Below are 18,042 nucleotides of genomic sequence, written 5' to 3'. Positions count from 1 at the left end.
TGCTTAAGTGCACAGATTCATAGTACGCAGCAATAATTTATTTAAATAATTTATTTAAGGGAGGAATAAATTCATTGAATACGAAGCTCTTCCTTTATCTGCCCAGTGCACTCTATGTATATACCTTTTTTCAAGACTTTTTGGCAAGAAACTGGGGTCAAGGATAGCTACTCTCTGGGGTGGATTTGGAAATATGTACGTCTGTCCAACAACTGATTTTGAATTTCTCACAGCAGCACATGGGGTCACAGTGGTTGCATAGCTTCAGGTTCATCTACATTTATACTCTGCAAGCCACCCAACGGTTTGTGGTGGAGGGCACTTTACGTGCCACTGTCATTACCTCCCTTTCCTGTCCCAGTTGCATATTGTTCGCGGGAAGAATGACTGCCGGAAATCCTCTGTGCATACTCGAATCTCTCTAATTTTACATTCGTGATCTCCTCGGGAGGTATAAGTAGGGGGAAGCAATATATTCGATACCTCATCCAGAAACGCACCCTCTCGAAACCTGGCCAGCAAGCTACACCGTGATGCAGAGCGCCTCTCTTGCAGAGTCTGCCACTTGAGTTTGCTAAACATCTCCGTGACGCTATCACGCTTACCAAATAACCCTGTGACGAAATGCGCCACTTTTCTTTGGATCTTCTCTATCTCCTCCGTCGACCCGACATGGTACGGATCCCACACTGATGAGCAATACTCAAGTATAGGTTGAACGAGTGTTATGTAAGCCACCTCCTTTGTTGATGGACTACATTTTCTAAGGACTCTCCCAATGAATCTCAACCTGGCTGGTTATGTCAAGTAAAGCAGTTGTTATCAGCACTGCGAGACTGCCACAGGATGTCAGCTGCGAGTCTCTTCTACACAGTGTTATCTCTGTAACTGATACGTCTCCACAGTCAGTATGAAGATTTTTGCACATATTGTTCACATTCAACCAAAATCGAGTAAGGAAAACAGTTCCAAATTAGATTTCTTTCATTTGCATTACATGTCCACCAAGGAATTAACATCACATTATTTAAGAAAAAAGCTTTAAACACCAACTTACACTTGTTTGGACTGGCCAGATTGCAGATTTCTCTGCAGATGACACATGTATTTGATTTATTTTACAGCATCCTCTCAAGCTGTGCAGCTAACCAGCTAAGTATTAAACATTGGCAGTAATCACAGGATCTTTTGTGGCTTTTCTGTCTATCTTACGCGAGTTTTTCTGAATTAGTACCAGTAAGAGATAAGAATTTATGGAGGCTGCTGTTGTGTTATGTAGGTGGGTGATGCAGCAGTTTAAAATTTCTTCATAATAATATCGATCTATTTATTCATGTACCTGAAATCTCATCATAATGGAGACTCTTTGGGAATGTGGAACAACCAACGTATATACAAAAAGATTAGTAGAAGCTGGAAGCCAGTTCTGTACAGTACTTACCCAAATGAAAAAACAAACATAATAAAAGAAATGTAGGAGGCAGTACGTGAAGAAGAACAGTTGCTTTTCCATTTATGCTACTGTTTTCAGCTTCTTCAAACTGACTTAGTAACTCTGATGAGTGGTTAATATTAGACATTTTTATTCATCATTTCATTTGTTCATCTGAACTGTTAAATTAAAGGAATTTGTTAACACAGTAACTCACTGACATTTGTGTATCAGTGAACATAAAACATTTAGTATCCAACTATAACTTCTTACCTCTTACCAAACAATGGAAAATCCAGGATGGAATGTAACAATATTATGAAAAGGGAAGTTGTCACTCACCATATAGCAGAGACGGTGAGTCCCAGATAGGCACAACATAAAATTATATTCTTACCTGTTAGAAACATTAACAAATTCATTTGGTAGACCACTGATGCTACAAGATGCCAAGGCATGTCAGACCATCAAGAATTCTAGATTATCAGACTCTTATTATATGGTGTAACTACTGCTATTTTGGTCAAATATTAGGTGATCTGCATCATCCTTATTGTGACTGAGCATTTTTAAATCTGTCTGTGACAGAGTATGCTACTTTCATTTCAGGCTAAGTGTAGGTCTAGAAGCCTTTTAAGTTTAAAAAAGTTTTTAGAAAAAATTCTATTCTGCAAATACACTGCACAACCCAACTAAAGGATAACTTTTTAGAAATCCCCTAACTGTGTCCCATTGCTATACAACCTTCCTCTGTAATAGTGTGGAGGTATGGCACTCAGTGACATAACTAATTGAGCTTGGCAACATAAGGAGTTGACACTTGGGAAAGAAAGTCCGGAGCTCAGAAGTTCATGGGAGGTTTAAGGTGGCTTAGTGATGAATCATTGGCAGCAAATTTCACCACAATTTTGCCCAGCACCACCATGGATGTGTTACACTGTTGTAGCACTCCCTCTCGCTCCCATTCCACCCATTCTTTTGACTCTCTGTGATGGAGGTCAGAACCATGATGCCCAGCATGAGATCGTGCAGTTTTCTTATGGGTGGACAAAGAAAATGTTTCAGACATGCCGCTGCACAAGAGTGACCAAAAAAAGACTTCAGGGGTTGGCATAAAAGGTGACAATGAAAGTTCCACTTCCCTCAGGATGTTGATTCCTGAACATTTCACAGTAAACAACAGTTCGCAGTGCGATGAATGAAAGGACAATGTTCTTGAAAAACTTTGACACTGCTGCTCCACATACTCTGTTCAGCTGATGTTCATATTTAATACTTCAAATTAAGCATTTATGTGACTGCGCAGTGCACTAGCAGCTATATAATGGCAAAGTCAAGTCATGCAGAATTAAGCAGACTTTACATCCCCGAGTTGCAATATCCTGATAAATTATAAGATTGACTAATAAGGTACTCATTTACTTTGTCTTTTAATATCTAGGAGTCTTCAGTTTCGTACTGAGTGAGATGGCGCAATGGTTAGCATACTCGACTTGCATTCGGGAGGACGACGGTTCAATCCCACATCCAGCCATCCTGATTTAGGTGTTCTGTGATTTACTAAATTGCATCAGTCAAATGCCCAGGATGGTTCCTTTGAAAGGACATGGCGGACTTCCTTCCCCATCATTCCCTAATCTGATGAGACTGTTGACCTTGCTGTTTGGTCTCTTTCACCAAATCAACTTTCAGCTTCAGTTTTGTGCTAAAGGTACACTAGAAACCTCTATACAGCTTTGTGACAAAACGTAAAACTCCATTCTGAACTCTAGACAGGGACATACAATCTATATGGAAATAATATTTTTCTTCTGGTATTATAGTTGTGAATTTCACATTTTGTCCTAAATTCACTTGTTGTTAACCATAATTATGTTTGGGAGTACATACCTTTAAGTCCCTGAGGTGGCTTCTGCAAACTTTTCCAATGTTAACTTTGTATGGTATTCTTACCGCACTCTTAAATATAATAAATAAAGTTTTGACTTTAGCTGCATTGTCCCAGAATATTATGTTGTATGGCAGTATCAAGTGAAAGTATGTTACCAATACCATATCCAGGTCAATGCAATGAGAAATTTGCAAAAGAGGCACAACTGATGTTTTTGCTAAATTATTCCACTTGCTGGTGCTGCTCCAATTCATTATCCATATGTATGCTCAGGAAGTACACAAATGGAGCCTCATCCAGTGTGTGCCCATTGAAATTTGCTGCTGCTATCTGTGAGTAAATTTTATTCAGATGGCATCGCTTAATAGGAGCTTTTGTAACATTAAGTCTTACTTTGTTTGCTGTGAACCAGTTATAAACCTGCTCCATTATTCTATATACTGTGTCTGAGTGAAGTTTTTGAGTCTCTTATCAATATATTTGTGTCACCAGCATACGTCAAGGTTTTTGGAGAGTCACCCAACATTTATGTAGGACTGGAACAGAAGTAGAAAAAGCACCAGGCCTTTTGGGATACCTTATTTCATGTTTGCTCACGGTGAATCTAGACTTATTCCTGTGGTGTCAAAATTAATGTGACCCTCTGTTTTCTTTTCTTAAGACATGACTCTGTCCATGCAAGGGGAATAACTTTAATACCGTACCATTTTAGCTTCTGGGATAGAATTTTGATGATATACACCATAAAAAGCATTGAAAAGATCAAATGAAATGCCAACAGGCTAATTTTTCTTGTTCAGTTCTACCAGAAGACAGTTTAAAGTGCCACACTATCATCAGTTATGAATGCCCCAACAGACGGCTGTAACACTACACTTAAAATGATCAGCATTATAGGGTCACAAAAAATGTGGCTCATGCTTTTCTTAGTCTTTTGGTATGATACCACTTCAGCAGCCTCTAGACATTTTTTCCACAGTACAACTTGAGGTAGTCACCTGGAATCAAACCTAGGACCTCCACATTAGTAGTCAGCAATACAAACCACTAGACCACAGAGGTTGTCTCTTACTTATAACATGCACTGGTGAACTGTTACACAAATTGTTTTATCTCATTGAATCACGTATGCTTCTCATTACTTAATGAACTGTTGGACAAATTAAAATTGTTTTATCTCATTGCATCATGTATGGTTCACCTGTCTTATCTATAAACACAAAAAAAAAAATCAACTTGTGTGATGAAGGAAAACTAACCAAAAGTGTAGGAGCAAGCAATGTAATAACTGAAATTTTCATAGAAATTAGTTGTTGACCATTGAAATATAAACAATTATTTTGTTAGCTACATACACATGGTATGGTAACTCATTTTTTTAAAGAAAATATTGAAAATTGAAATACTGAGTGTAAAGTGTGCTGGGGCAGACTTACATGACTGAACTGGAGAGACCCAGATTAAAGTCTCAGGACAGCACAGAATTTTAATGTGTCAGCATGGTTCATTTAAGTGCACACATCACTGCAGTTTAGTAACTTCATTCTGGAATAGATTCTTCCATGGTCACTACATTTACAACTTTCAGTTCATTCGTGAGGAAGACAGCTTGTGAACATTCTGATATTTTAATCTTAATTGGGATCTGATAGCATGAGCATCTCAAGACTATCTTAACAGTTAGTAAGGTAAATTGATTATTGGTAAGTGACTGGGTTGTTGAATTTCCACAAGGTATAGAGTTACTTGAGCTGACATATGCTGAAGGGAAAGTGAAAAAAACTCGTCAATACCTTAAGAGAATATTAGGTACCTTTACAAGTGACTATATTCATTGTGAATACAAAATAAACACATTTACTAAATAAATCAAAACAACCTCCTGCACCGTGATTCAGTGCAGGATGTAAAATAAAGAGCATTGCTGCTAAGTTTACAATGATGAATACTATTTACTAGCACTTTGTGAGTTGATGTGTTCGAGCAGGATGACAGAGTTTAACGAAACACAAGAATTTCAAAGTGTAGTTCACACAGTGAAATTTTCTCATTCAATAAGTAGAAATTTCATTCCTGCATCTTTGAGCAGTTCTGTGAAGTTTATGATGAACTGCGACACATCTGGTTTCCTGCAAATGATTTCAACCTAAATTTTAAAAAATCACATCTATTCAGTTCTGCACATTACAGACACTACACCAGTGATAAGTATAACACATGGTGAAGAAATAATAAATAGGGTGGAAATTTCAAAATTCTTAGGTGTCCATATTGATGAGAATTTAAACTGGAAAAAGCACATTTTGGAACTCCTAAAACAATTTAGTTCGGCCACATCTGCCCTTAGAGTCATTGTAAATCTTGGGGAGAGACAAATAGGTGAGTTGACATATTACCATTTCATAATGCCATATGGAATTATGTTCTGTGGTAACTCGTCTTTAAGAAAGAAAGAAAGTTTTCATTGTTCAAAAATGTGCTAAGAATAATATGTGGTGCTTGATGATGATCATCGTGTGGGCTTCTGTTTAAGGAATTAGGTTTTTTGACTACAGCTTCACGGTATATTTATTCACTCATTAAGTTTATTGTAAATAATCCACTGCAGTTCAAAAGGAACAATCATGTGCATAATTATAATACCAGAGGAAAACATGACATTCATTGCGCCATTGAGGTGCACAATGTTGCAACCAAAATTATTGATCAGTTACCTAGACATATAAGATGTGTGACAGGCAGCAATGTAAAGTTTTAAAAAAAGTTTTCCCTTGATTACTCCTTCTATTCCAATTTCTATCAATGTAATGTCAATGTTAAGTGATTAGCAAAATGATTTTTGATGTGAATGTAAGTTGAATTGTTCCACATCATTTTATCGTGCAAATGATCTGTGGAACATGAAACTGTGTAAATTGGGTTCGTTTAGCTCTAACTACTGAGGAAAATGTGAAAAAACATGAAATCATACTTCTGATTTTTGATGAGGTTCTTCTACGTGAAAAAGAAATATTTTTGAAATGTAATTTTAATGTTTTACCCCTTTTTCTGTGTCTTGAGAAAATTAAATGAATCAGAAATTTTCAAGGAAATAACTGTTTCACAATGACTCGGACAAACCCAGTATGTAGGTGTGATACAAATAAAACAGTTCTGTTAAAAGGTAGTAGCACTAAAATCCATTTAGATGACAAAGATAAGAGCTTCTGCTTTGATGTGCTGCCTCAACTCTGATTTCATTAACTTCCACTCAAAAATTGGGGTTCCATTTAGTACTTTATTTTCCTCTCATAATCTCTGTGTAGTCCCCCTTCCCTTCCTGTACCATTACCTCGCTCTTTTTGAATTCGCTACCGTCATACTTCTTGCTGTGTCCCTTTACATACAATATTATTGGGCTATGTTCCCTGATTATTTTATCATGCTTCACTTTTTTCCTTTTTTGTCATCTGTCATACCCTCTCAAACTGCTAAGGAAAGTATGCTCTGAACTCTTGTGTTCTTCTTATTGATTGTTGTTTCAATAATAAAATAAATAGTTTCCAGAAAAATTTGGATTCTTGACAGCAGAATGTGGTAGAGGACCTGGCTACAGATGTGAAAGATGCCAGGTGTCTACAAGAATACAGTGAGCTCAGACAAGTGTTTGTGGTGGTGGTGATGATAATAATAATAATAATAATAATATCATATTCACATTATTCAGTAAGTGCATTCAAAGATATTAATGCAGAGGAATGAAACAATAGAAAGTGAAGGGGAAAAATGTTCTTCAGTAACAGTTGTAAGATGGACAATTATAATTCTGTTTTGGAGTCTCGGATTGATGCCAAAGAAGTTCATTGTTCCATTTAATGTTTTCTCAAAACTCTGCTGAACTGCAAGTAAAATAAACACCAATCTGCTTTGAAATACTAGAAATATTTTTTATTTGTTTGTTTATTTTGTGAACTTCCATGCATTCATTACTGCATATTTACTTGTAAAACCATCATTTTTTCTGCTATTATATGGGCATGAATCCTTACTTTATCTTAATGTAATGTTGAGAAATAAGTACATATTGATTGTTAATGAGGTGGTCATCATTTGAGTTAGGGAAATGGTAGAAAATGTATACTAAGCTGCTTATACCTGTTTTCTGCAGACTACGGAATGCCGGACCCTGACCGGGCACCGCCGGAATATGTGTCAGCTGCAGTCCCGCCGGTGAGTGGATCGGGGGCGGGTCCCCCCTACCTCCTACCAGCAGCAGCGCTCTACTTCGACGGCCTGGCCGCGACTGGTGCGGGCCGCTCCGGGAAGCTGTCCATCATCGAACTGGTGCTGTGCAATGTGGCAGCCATGCTGGCAGGGGTCGCAGCCGGGTTCGACATCAGGCTTGCCAATGCCACCACTCTGCATCCACGCATAGTGTCGGACAGGTCTCTGCAGTATGCATTCACCTCTTGTATGTCTGCATTTGTCACATATATGAATTGTATTACTTAATTGTGTGCTTTCAGTGTTCAGCCATATACTAACACAGCTTACAGCACCTTAAAAAGATGACTAGTCAGTATTCAAAATATTGTGCATAAAAAAGGAATCAACAACTCTGCTGAACACCGCTCTTTAACTATTTGTTAGCAGGAGATAGTTATGTATGCAGTGCAAACAGATGTAGTATCACTTTTGCTGAAGTCTGTACATGAATCACTCTGAAAAATTTTCGATGAATTGTCATTCTTTTAAGGCCTAAACACAACAGCAGCATTGAATCTAGGATTCTTTAAAACACTGTGTGACTTTTCAAAGTGATAGGAGGAGTGTGTGGCTGCTTTTAAGTGATGGGAGGCCCCTCTATTGTGCTGCTTCACACATTATTGAGATATTACAAATGTGAAGTTGAAATGGGATTTTTTCCACACCATGATGTCAACACAAGTTTGGTTGGAGATAACTGCATGAACCATCACATTTGACATTTCTTTTCCTCCTGTGGCTACAGAGGCCATAAGTTTGAGATATAAGTTCTCCCGAATTGTTTTAAAGAATTTTGGAGAAACACCTTAATGTGAAACTGCATAGGATTTTTATAAGCCATAAGATGTATCTCGTGTTGTCAGTTGCTGAGCTGTTTCACAGCGTCACTCCTGTTTGCACCTGCCTTTGCACAAGGTTGCTTCCACACACATTGTTGAGCTTCCAATTCAGGCAACCTTCTGCCCACTTCTGTATGACCGAGGATGTGGTGGTGTGTCTTCTGCACCACTCCTTCCCCCACCATGAATTCTCATAGGTCAGTTCTTTACTTAATATTTTTATAACCTCCTTCATTTCTGAATATACAGAAACTTAGCACGTATTTTCTGTATTTAAAATAGAGCATTACATTCTTTTTCTGTCATAAACTTAATACTTCACGACTTTGTGAAGTAACTTAAAGAGGTGCTTTTTGAATCTGCCACTCAAGGTTTCCACTCATGACAAACTTCTTATCCAATTGTTGAGATGTTTGCCCCTATACATCTTTGGTTGCTACGTATAAGATATGAACATGTTCAACCTTGCGCCCTGACTACAGTACTGCGCCACATTAATTAATTTAGACAAAAACATTACACGAAGATATCAGAACCATTATATTAAGACAGTGTCACAGACTTTTTAATGAGAGAACTATTCAGAAACCATGGATAAGCAGTGGGCAATGGAGAGATGTATGTTAAGAATAAAAAAAAAGAAATATATAGTGCGAAACACAAGACATAGTTATAAATCTAAAGAAAATAAAATGGATTTATGTGGGATGCGTAGCCAGATGAATGGATGATAGATAGTCTGAGGAAGTTCTTTGCTACATTTCAGAAGATGTGGAAAGACCAAATTTATTGTGGGTAGATAAGATAGAGGAAGTTACAGGAGTGACATGGATGCCTAAAGCATTTTGCAGGATGAAGTATCTTCCTGGTTGCTTAGAATGCTTTAGTGTAACAGAAATTTTATATTAAGTAGAAATATTCAGGGATCTTGAAGAAATTAAATACATCATAAGAGACAAGCAATTGTTATAAGCTGTGTGATAACAACTTGGTGGTAGCATCCTGCTGTTGTCAATGGTGGACATTGGCTGACCTGGATATGTGCTAATGGAGTTTGAATAGGCTGAAAAGCTGCTGCTTAAAAGACATAAGAAAGAGCTCAATTCATTTGTAAGCTACTCTCTGCATTAGCTGCGTAGATAACAAAGCTTGTGAAAATCATGGAAAGCATAGCAGACATTCTTTTTGAATGTGTTAATCCACATTGTGACTGGCAAAGAACTATAAATATAAGAGGAACATTATGATACCTTAAATGAGAGACAAATATCCATCCAGCATGAACAAGTGCTTAACATTCAACATTCCAAAAGAAAACTTGATAACAAAACATAAATCTTGTGCAATATACATTTCAGAAGCATCAGTTGTGTCACATGAAATTGACTATGTATGAGAATTGGATTTTTGGTCCTGTACTCCTCCTGGTTTGAAAGAAAGTTGTTGTCAGTGTAATGTACATCTGTTACAAAGAAAAACATTTCTTCGAGTCACCAAGCTAAATGTGTCGAGTAAGATTTGAGAGCTTTTGGCAAAAGGAGCTCTGAAAAATATACGTAGAGTTATTCACTTGTGCGCCAGGTTGTCAAGATTTCATTAAGATCACTTGACATCCTGCACTGTTTGCTGCAGTCATTTGTAACTGGATTTGACTTAATAAATTATCTCCAACTTATACTCTGATTATAACTAACCACAAACCTCATAGTGGTACATTAACCTGAAAGTTCCAACCTGTTCACTATTTTTTCCAGACTTGGTGTAGTCAATGACAAACAAATAACACAAAATCCTTGTAGCATCTTCACACAGAACTAAGAGACTTGATGAAAACTAGGCTTCTAAAATGTATGAAGCAATTCATGAAAATATCTATTATTTTGTTGTAATTTGATATTCCAAAAGATTACCCTGGGAAAAATTTTACATTACTGGTATTGATAACACCTGCAACAGATAATGATTATCTGCTGCAGAACTGTGGGAATTTCCTGTGATGCTTCAGGAACATTTCAAGCAAAATTACCGGTGTACTGTGTGGGTATCCTGCTGAGGGAGAACCCATATCAAGGAGGTGCAAGATTTGCTTCTCAGTATTTTCTTATAGTTTTATTAAATCACTCTAGTCTCAATCACATAAACGAAATGGCATGGCAACTAGAAACGTATGCCAAAATTGAAGTACACTGGACAATACAATTCTTTTGAGCAAGACATGTAAACTGCTCACAGATTCACCACGAAATTCTGCCAATATATGGACCAAATGTAATGTCACCTCCAGCTGTAGTGAAATGATGATAACAATTTGACCAATGCTGCATGGAGAATTGGGTGGTGCTGATCAGGAAGGAAGGCCTTTGACTTGACCACAGTTGGCAATGTCCACATAATCGAGCTAGAACATCTGGGGGAAAGAAATGCTCCAATGATAAGGACGTTCTCACAGTGGGCCTCGAATGGCTACACGACACGAGCGTGGATTTCTATCATTTAGGAATTGAATGATTGGTACAACACTGTTTACAGAGACTTGGTGACTATGCTGGAAGACAGTGTCATGTATCTGTGTCACTTTGAAGTGTAGTGAGCATTTGATGAAAGTTACTTAGCCCACCATAACAATGTGTTACTCACTTTTTCAAGTTCCTTCATATAGATGTACAAGACACTGTCCTAGCTTTTGAGCTTAAAAAGGAAGAGCACGTGATGTGGACCATAGGATGAGAAGTGCACACTTGTTGTAAGGCTGATGCAAGATAAAGATCAATCGGGAGGTGTCAAAGAGTATAGGAGGTCATAGATAGTAAACTGGAACAAGCCGTGCCAGCTTCAATTAAGATATGAAGATAGAATCAGAAGTAAAGGAGGATTAGATGAAGATAAATACATATATAAAAAAAGATGATCATGAAACAAGAAAAGGGGGGAGGTGTGTTGTAAGGCTGAGCGAAGATAAAGATGAAGCAGGAAGTGTAAAAGAGTATAGGAGATCAAAGATAGTAAACTGAAATGAAAAGTTGCAGCTTCAGTTAAGATGGGAGGATAGTATTAGAAGTAAAGAAGGATTAGAGGAAGATAAATAAAAAAAGATGGTTATGAAACAAGAAAAGGGGGGACGGGTGTTAATAGAGGTTATGTCTGGGAGGTGTTTGGGATTCAAGAATGTGTTGGAGGGTGAGTTCTGATCTCTGGATTTAAGGCAAGCTAGTATCGGGTGGGAGCATAAAAATAGTCCATGTGGTGTACCAGGCACTCAGATCCCTGGGGTCACCTTGTAGACTACGTTTAGCATGTGGGCACCGGTTGTCCCGAAGCCAGACTGTTCTTCTATGCCCATTCGTGTTGTAGCGCCCTATCTGCAATGTTCACAATGAAGCATTCCTTGATGTATGTGCAGTTCTTATTAATTTTCTATTTATGATATTGTTATTAGAGAACATACAAGTTTCAGATGTCATAAAATTCTCCAGTACTGAGTAGCAGACCGTGTTGCTGATGTGCTTTTGTGAAGAGTAACTTACACGAATTGACATAGGAGTCACACATATTCGGCACTGTCTCTCAACTCGTCTTGTGTCGGACAAAGTAAAATCACTGTTACCGTTACACTGCAGTGATACGGAAACTCAAATAAAATATTTTATTTCAGGTCGGGTGAGGAGAGTTCAGAGCGTGGCCGCTGGTGGTACCACGAGCGGAGTGGTGGCATCCCGCCGCACCTGTCGCCCGACTACGAGTTCTCGACTGCGTCGGGCTACTCTCACAACACGTACCACGGCCCCACACGGCACTCCCGGCCGGCTCTCGAGGATGCGAGGCCACTGCGGTTTACGGATTCTCCCCAGCACCTCGCCGCCCAGCCGCAGCAGCTGTCACCGAGGAGGAAGTCGTCGAGCACCAGCAACGAGGGCAGCGATGTAAGTGGGGCAGTATCGGTTTGTCGTATCCACTTCCTCTGTACGTATGACAGTAACAACTGTGCACTGATCTGTAGGGAGAGGTGAGTATAAGACTAGAGCAAGAGACAAGTGATGTGGAAAATTACTGGTGAGAAGATGAAGATTGTGGGAACAGAGGCTGCACTGGAGGGATTGTTCAGAGGAGCTGCTGCTGGGCAAGTGGCTGGAAGCAAGTGGCAAGTGGCTTGGGTGTTGAAGTCATTGGTGTAGTGGCGTGCAGCACGTTTGCCGATTGACTGATCGAGTTTGCGGTTAGCCTCGGTTTGGTGACCGCCATTTGTGTGCACAAACAGTTGGTTAGTTCTCTTACACACATAGAATGCTACACAGTAATTGCAACACAGGTGGTATACGGGGTTATTAAAAAAGCTGGACCCAATTAATTAATGTTTATTTCATGAAAAATATGGTGGATATGGCTAATCTACACACTTTTGGAAGAAAGAGGACTTAAATTTTTGATTAGCATTGCTAGAGCACCGATTGTTGAATAAACAGCTGCTAGAGTGCACACACCCAGTTAGCATCAGATGTAAGATGGCTACTGTGCAGCACAAGGTGAGTGAGCAGTTTCAGTGCAGAGGGTATCACACCTCCAGTTCCGGCATTGAGCTACCGACTCTGAAAGCCATAAGCCATTGGAATAAGCAACCAAATTAAACTTGATGTCACAATATTCACGTACAAGGTCCGCAAAATGGCCATCAAATATTGCAGCATGAGAGAAACTCAATAAAGCTAATTAAGTGATTTATGCCTTAATGCAAAACAGAGATTTTGGACCATTCTTTACCTTAGAGTGAACTGTTAGTGGAATAATGTATATAGAAATGGGGAGACACTGGCCTTTTCCTCAACTTACTGAGAGCTCACAAGATTTCATTTTTGAACATCACGAAGCTCCACCTCACTGGCAACTCAGTGTTTGAGAATTTTTAAATTGATCCTTCCTGAATGATGACTAGGTTGCATGGAAAAAGAAGACTTGGTTCTAATATTCTGACTACCGAGAATTGTTAATTTTGTACCGTGACTTTTCCTTTAGAGCCTTTTTATAAGTGGCAGTTTACATTCCACTTCTAGGAACAACCCCGGCCAACCCACGGATCCGTATCACAGTTGCAGTAAACTCGATAGCACGAGATGATTGTGCCCATGTTTAGCTACTGTGTAGCAGGAGAGGGATACACTGAACATTTATGAGCTGTGTTTTTCTATTTCATGAACTCAAAACTGATTAAATTTGAGCCACCTTTTTGAATAACAGCGCATAAGTTGGGTGCTTACACATGGGTCTACTTTAAAGGCAGCAAATGTCTGTAACTGGATTGCAGTAGGAAATGGCGAGCGGATGGGAGGGGGGGTTGGATGTGATAGGTTTTGCAACTGGGCAGTCTACAGTGAATGACCTGTGTCCTGTAGGACTAGTAGTATGAGGATGTGTTTGAACAGTAGTTGTGAGTGGTGCAGGGATGAATTCCAGATTTCAGAATAAAATCTGTGAAGCAGTTCTTCATGCTTTTTTCTTTGAAAGCTGTCAAGATTACTTACTTAAAGTAGCCATATCTTAGTGAAAGACTTTGGCATTTACAGCTTAGTGAAAGACTTTGGCATTTACAGCAAATGTTGACAACAGAAATCTAGGGAAAAATGTCTTATCTCATATCAAAATAAAAGTAATGTTGCAATATTCAGTTCACAACAGCTATGGTTCATTGTTTTATCTATAATTTACGTTTCAACTCTTGCCAGGTAACCTCTTATGCTAGTCCACTTAATGGTGCTTTGCAAGACATATCCGTAGACATTGTAAGACACATTGACAGTTCGTTTAGTTTTGTGTCAGTGTATGGAGTACGTAATTTTGTTACACATCCAAAAGAAAATGTTATAAGCAATTAGTTCAGGAAAGAATTGAGTGGTAGAGCTTTGCAAGTGTGTGGCCCACCCGCATGATCTGCACGTGCCTGTGGCATGCGAGGAGCACCACAAATACACTCTGCAAATGTCGATGAAGTTGCTGAAGATGACTGATGCTGCCTTGCTTAATAGCACTAGCAGAGCACCGGCTGTGCAGATGTCAGGCTATTGTCAATAGCCACACATATATCATGTGCTTGCACTATCTTGCAAATAGGCTGCGAATTTGCAGTTGTGCGTGCACATGCACAGTGTACTTCCAATACCACCAGAGTTAGGCAAAATTTATGTGAATGACTTAAAAGGAATACAAATAAAAATTATTATTTGTTATTCACAAATAGCAAATCATCATCTGTGAATAAAAACTGTTATGATTAATAGATAAATCTGAAATCCCATGACATTTATTGCTCCAGTTCTTTGTTATTTATTAAACAACTGTGCATTTTGTTGCCATTAATTAGTTTTCAGAATGACTCCTTTATCCCCCCAAATATTGGATGGAATGTTTATTTGGTTTTTGAAGATCTACCACTGTGATCCATTAAAGAAAAAACATTCTACATTTTCAAAGAGGAAATTGGTGTGTTATCTCTTCTCCTGAAATCATTTTTGTTTCAGGGTAACAATCTAAGGCTCTCACATCAGTCTCTTTTGGCGAAAATTGAGAAATCATCAATTCTGCTGTACTCTTGACAAATAAGTTTGTTGTTATTGCATATTAGTTTCAATTCCCAAGTCACATTAAAAATAAATTACATTGTTCATGCAAAAATACGTCTGATCACATCAGAGGCCAGAGGCATGCTTACAACTAACACACTCTGCAGAAATTAACACTGCTCCAAAGGGTTTACAATTTTTCTTAACAAATGAATTTCTTCTAGTTTCTGTTACATTATTAATTTCGATCATTATTTCATAAATGAATCCAGAAATAAATATAGGAAATAGTACAGAATTGTGTAATTAATAATGGAAATATTAAGTGTGCCAATAATTCGTAATTTCAAATGTTTCAAAAAAAAAAAAAAAAAAAAAAAAAAAAAAAAAAAAAATATATATATATATATATATATATATATATATATATATATATATATATATATATATAAAAAATAAAAAAATAAAAACAATTTTAACTGTACATTCAGAACTAGTACTTATCGGTCATAACATCAAAACTAAAATTTTCCACAAAGTAATTCCTTTTCATAAATTTAACTTGAAATATAACATATTGTGTATAAAATTATATGGAAGTTTTCAGAGAAGCATTTGAGATAATACTGATCTGTCCAAAACTCAAAAAATAATACTGGTATTGACACTACTGTTCAGGAAAAGTAATGCGAGAGGAGTATGTCCCGTTACAACATCCCCCTCACATAATATCGAAACTATGTGTTCACAATATTTTGTGACCTACTATAAGATTTGCCAAACAGTGTACCAACTGATGTCAAAAGGTAGAATACAGATTGTTGAAGTTAAATTTGAAAGTTACTAGAAAATTTTAGGGTATATGATAATCATCTCCCTATGAACATAAGTATAAGTTAGTTTAGAAAAAACTGCAGAAGTTGTAGAGCGGAAATACGTAGCATCTGACAAATTTCTGATTACAAAAAACAGAGTTCTTCTTGCCTTCAGTATGTCTATGGGTCAAATAAGTGTGAAACCTGAGTAGTGAAATGGCAAAATGAACATATAGTGACAATTTCCAAAATTATGGACAAAATTCACATGAAGTTGCTCAAAATGGAAAAAAAAATCTACTATACAAGTCGTAATCTATACATAAAAGGGACATGGCATTCAAATTTTCAGATCTATGGAACATTCCGCCCCAAGACAAATGATACAAACATTACAACATACAAAGTCAAAATTACAACATTACAGTACTAAACTATTTCAGTAAGTACAGGGTCAATGTAAAGTACTAGAATTACAAATTGCAAGTTTACATCTTTAAAGTCACACCTTCAAAATCATCAAAAGGGAAGAAAAAATTCAGAGCCTAAGTGTATGACGAGTTAGCCAACTCAAGAAACTCACGACAGATGCTGACCAGAAGAATATACTCAATCACAAGTAGGAATATAGCACAGACTCAATCAGCCACATAAACCACAGTATTTAAGGATATATTGACTCATAAAAAGAGAAAATAATCAACAAATATTAGTGCCTATGCTTACGATGTGGGGACCGACCCATGAATCCCAACCACACCAGGTACACACCAACAGAAATGTTTCGTCACAGCAAAATGAAGAAAGTTCATAGTCATATATCAATAAGTTCAATCATATGTAAAGAATAATTAGAGGAAGCACGCATGCACACACACACAGTCGCGATGACCAGGGCTACCCAAAACAGAGTTAACCATGATTAGATTAGATTAGATTCAATTTTAGTTCCATGACCCAAAAATTAAGATGATTCTTGTGGCTGTAGAACATGTCAAAAATTATAACATAAAAAACGTAAAACATTTGAATATAATACTTGTATTGTATTGTATGGAACTGGGGACCTAGAAACGATGGAGATAATTTGTCCTTGCCATAGCCCTCAGTGGTTCACAACCCCACTACAGGCTACAGCAATCCACTCACCCCACCACTGCCCCACACCGAACCCAGGGTTGTTGTATGGATCGGCCCCCAGTGGATCCCCCCTGGGAACGCCTCACATCAGCAAGTGTCACTCCAAAACCACCTTAAAAACCATCCACAGACTGGCTGGCACACCGGACATCGACACTAATCCACCGGGCAGATTCGTGCCAGGGACTGGCATGCCTTCCAGCCTGGAAAAATATAATACTGACTACCCTGGCCATTTGTCAGGATATTATCAAAATAGGTGGTTACATTACAGTAGACTGGAACTGCTAATATTTGCAGAATTAATATGCTGTCAGAATGAAACACTGTTGTTGTTTAATAAGTTTATCATACACAAAATACCTAATCTTGACTGTTGTGATCAAGTGCTGTCAGAACTGAAATCTAACAGACATTTTTTTCATATGATGCTCTAATAGTCCCTGTTAAGATATTCATCAACAGAGTAGAAGGAGTTGCCTATCAAAAAGTCTTTCAAACTTTGTACAAACTGTGCTTTATCTGAAACCAAGTTTTTAGTGGTTGCTGGCAATTTATTTTGAAAATGTGTATTACTGAATATTGGACCCCTTTTTGGACCAAGGTAATGATCTTATGTCTTTATTAGTGTCTTCCAAATTGGTGTGAATGATATGCTAATTGGATAATTATCTAGTAGAAATTTGTTCAAATAATGCTCATCTCTGCTTACACTAAATCTTGCACTTTCTTTCTGGTGATTCCAGTTAATATTATCAACTGTAACAAGTTCTATTAATTAATTTGCTTGATTTACTCTTGAGAGCCAGCCTACATTGTAGCTGGATTGAAGTTTTTTTGTTAATTATAGACAAAGTTGCCAATTATAGTAAGTTGTTCCCCAACATAAATCTTTTTCATTTGTTCTGTCCAAAATATGTCTCGGTGCTACTGAATGTTAGTATTATTTCATCAGCTATTCATTCAAACAAATTTACAGCTCACAGCTAGATGAGTGACCCTCAGTAACATTCCGTATTCTGTCAGCTCCTTAATTTTCAATAGACACACTAATACTCAGCTGCTATGGTAGTATTTGATGAATCTCAGACATACAGCACACACTTTCTCTATAGAAAACGTGGAAAATCTA

The 18,042-nt window shown here is 37.7% G+C and overlaps 1 protein-coding gene across 1 annotated transcript in view; it reads left to right on the top strand.

The window, feature by feature from the left end:
- Positions 1 to 18,042, top strand: part of LOC126425305 (mitogen-activated protein kinase kinase kinase 10-like) — a 731,045-nt gene that overhangs the window by 675,572 nt on the left and 37,431 nt on the right. Inside the window, exons 8-9 of the mRNA XM_050088284.1 lie at positions 7,471 to 7,756; positions 12,060 to 12,327. Of these exons, the coding sequence (XP_049944241.1) occupies positions 7,471 to 7,756; positions 12,060 to 12,327 (554 nt within the window). The remainder of the gene's footprint in view (positions 1 to 7,470; positions 7,757 to 12,059; positions 12,328 to 18,042) is intronic.

Source organism: Schistocerca serialis, chromosome 10, assembly GCF_023864345.2.
Source record: "Schistocerca serialis cubense isolate TAMUIC-IGC-003099 chromosome 10, iqSchSeri2.2, whole genome shotgun sequence".
Classification (NCBI taxonomy): domain Eukaryota; kingdom Metazoa; phylum Arthropoda; class Insecta; order Orthoptera; family Acrididae; genus Schistocerca; species Schistocerca serialis.
The sequence above is the reverse complement of the archived record's forward strand: the minus strand, read 5'-3'. Positions and strand labels throughout refer to the sequence as shown.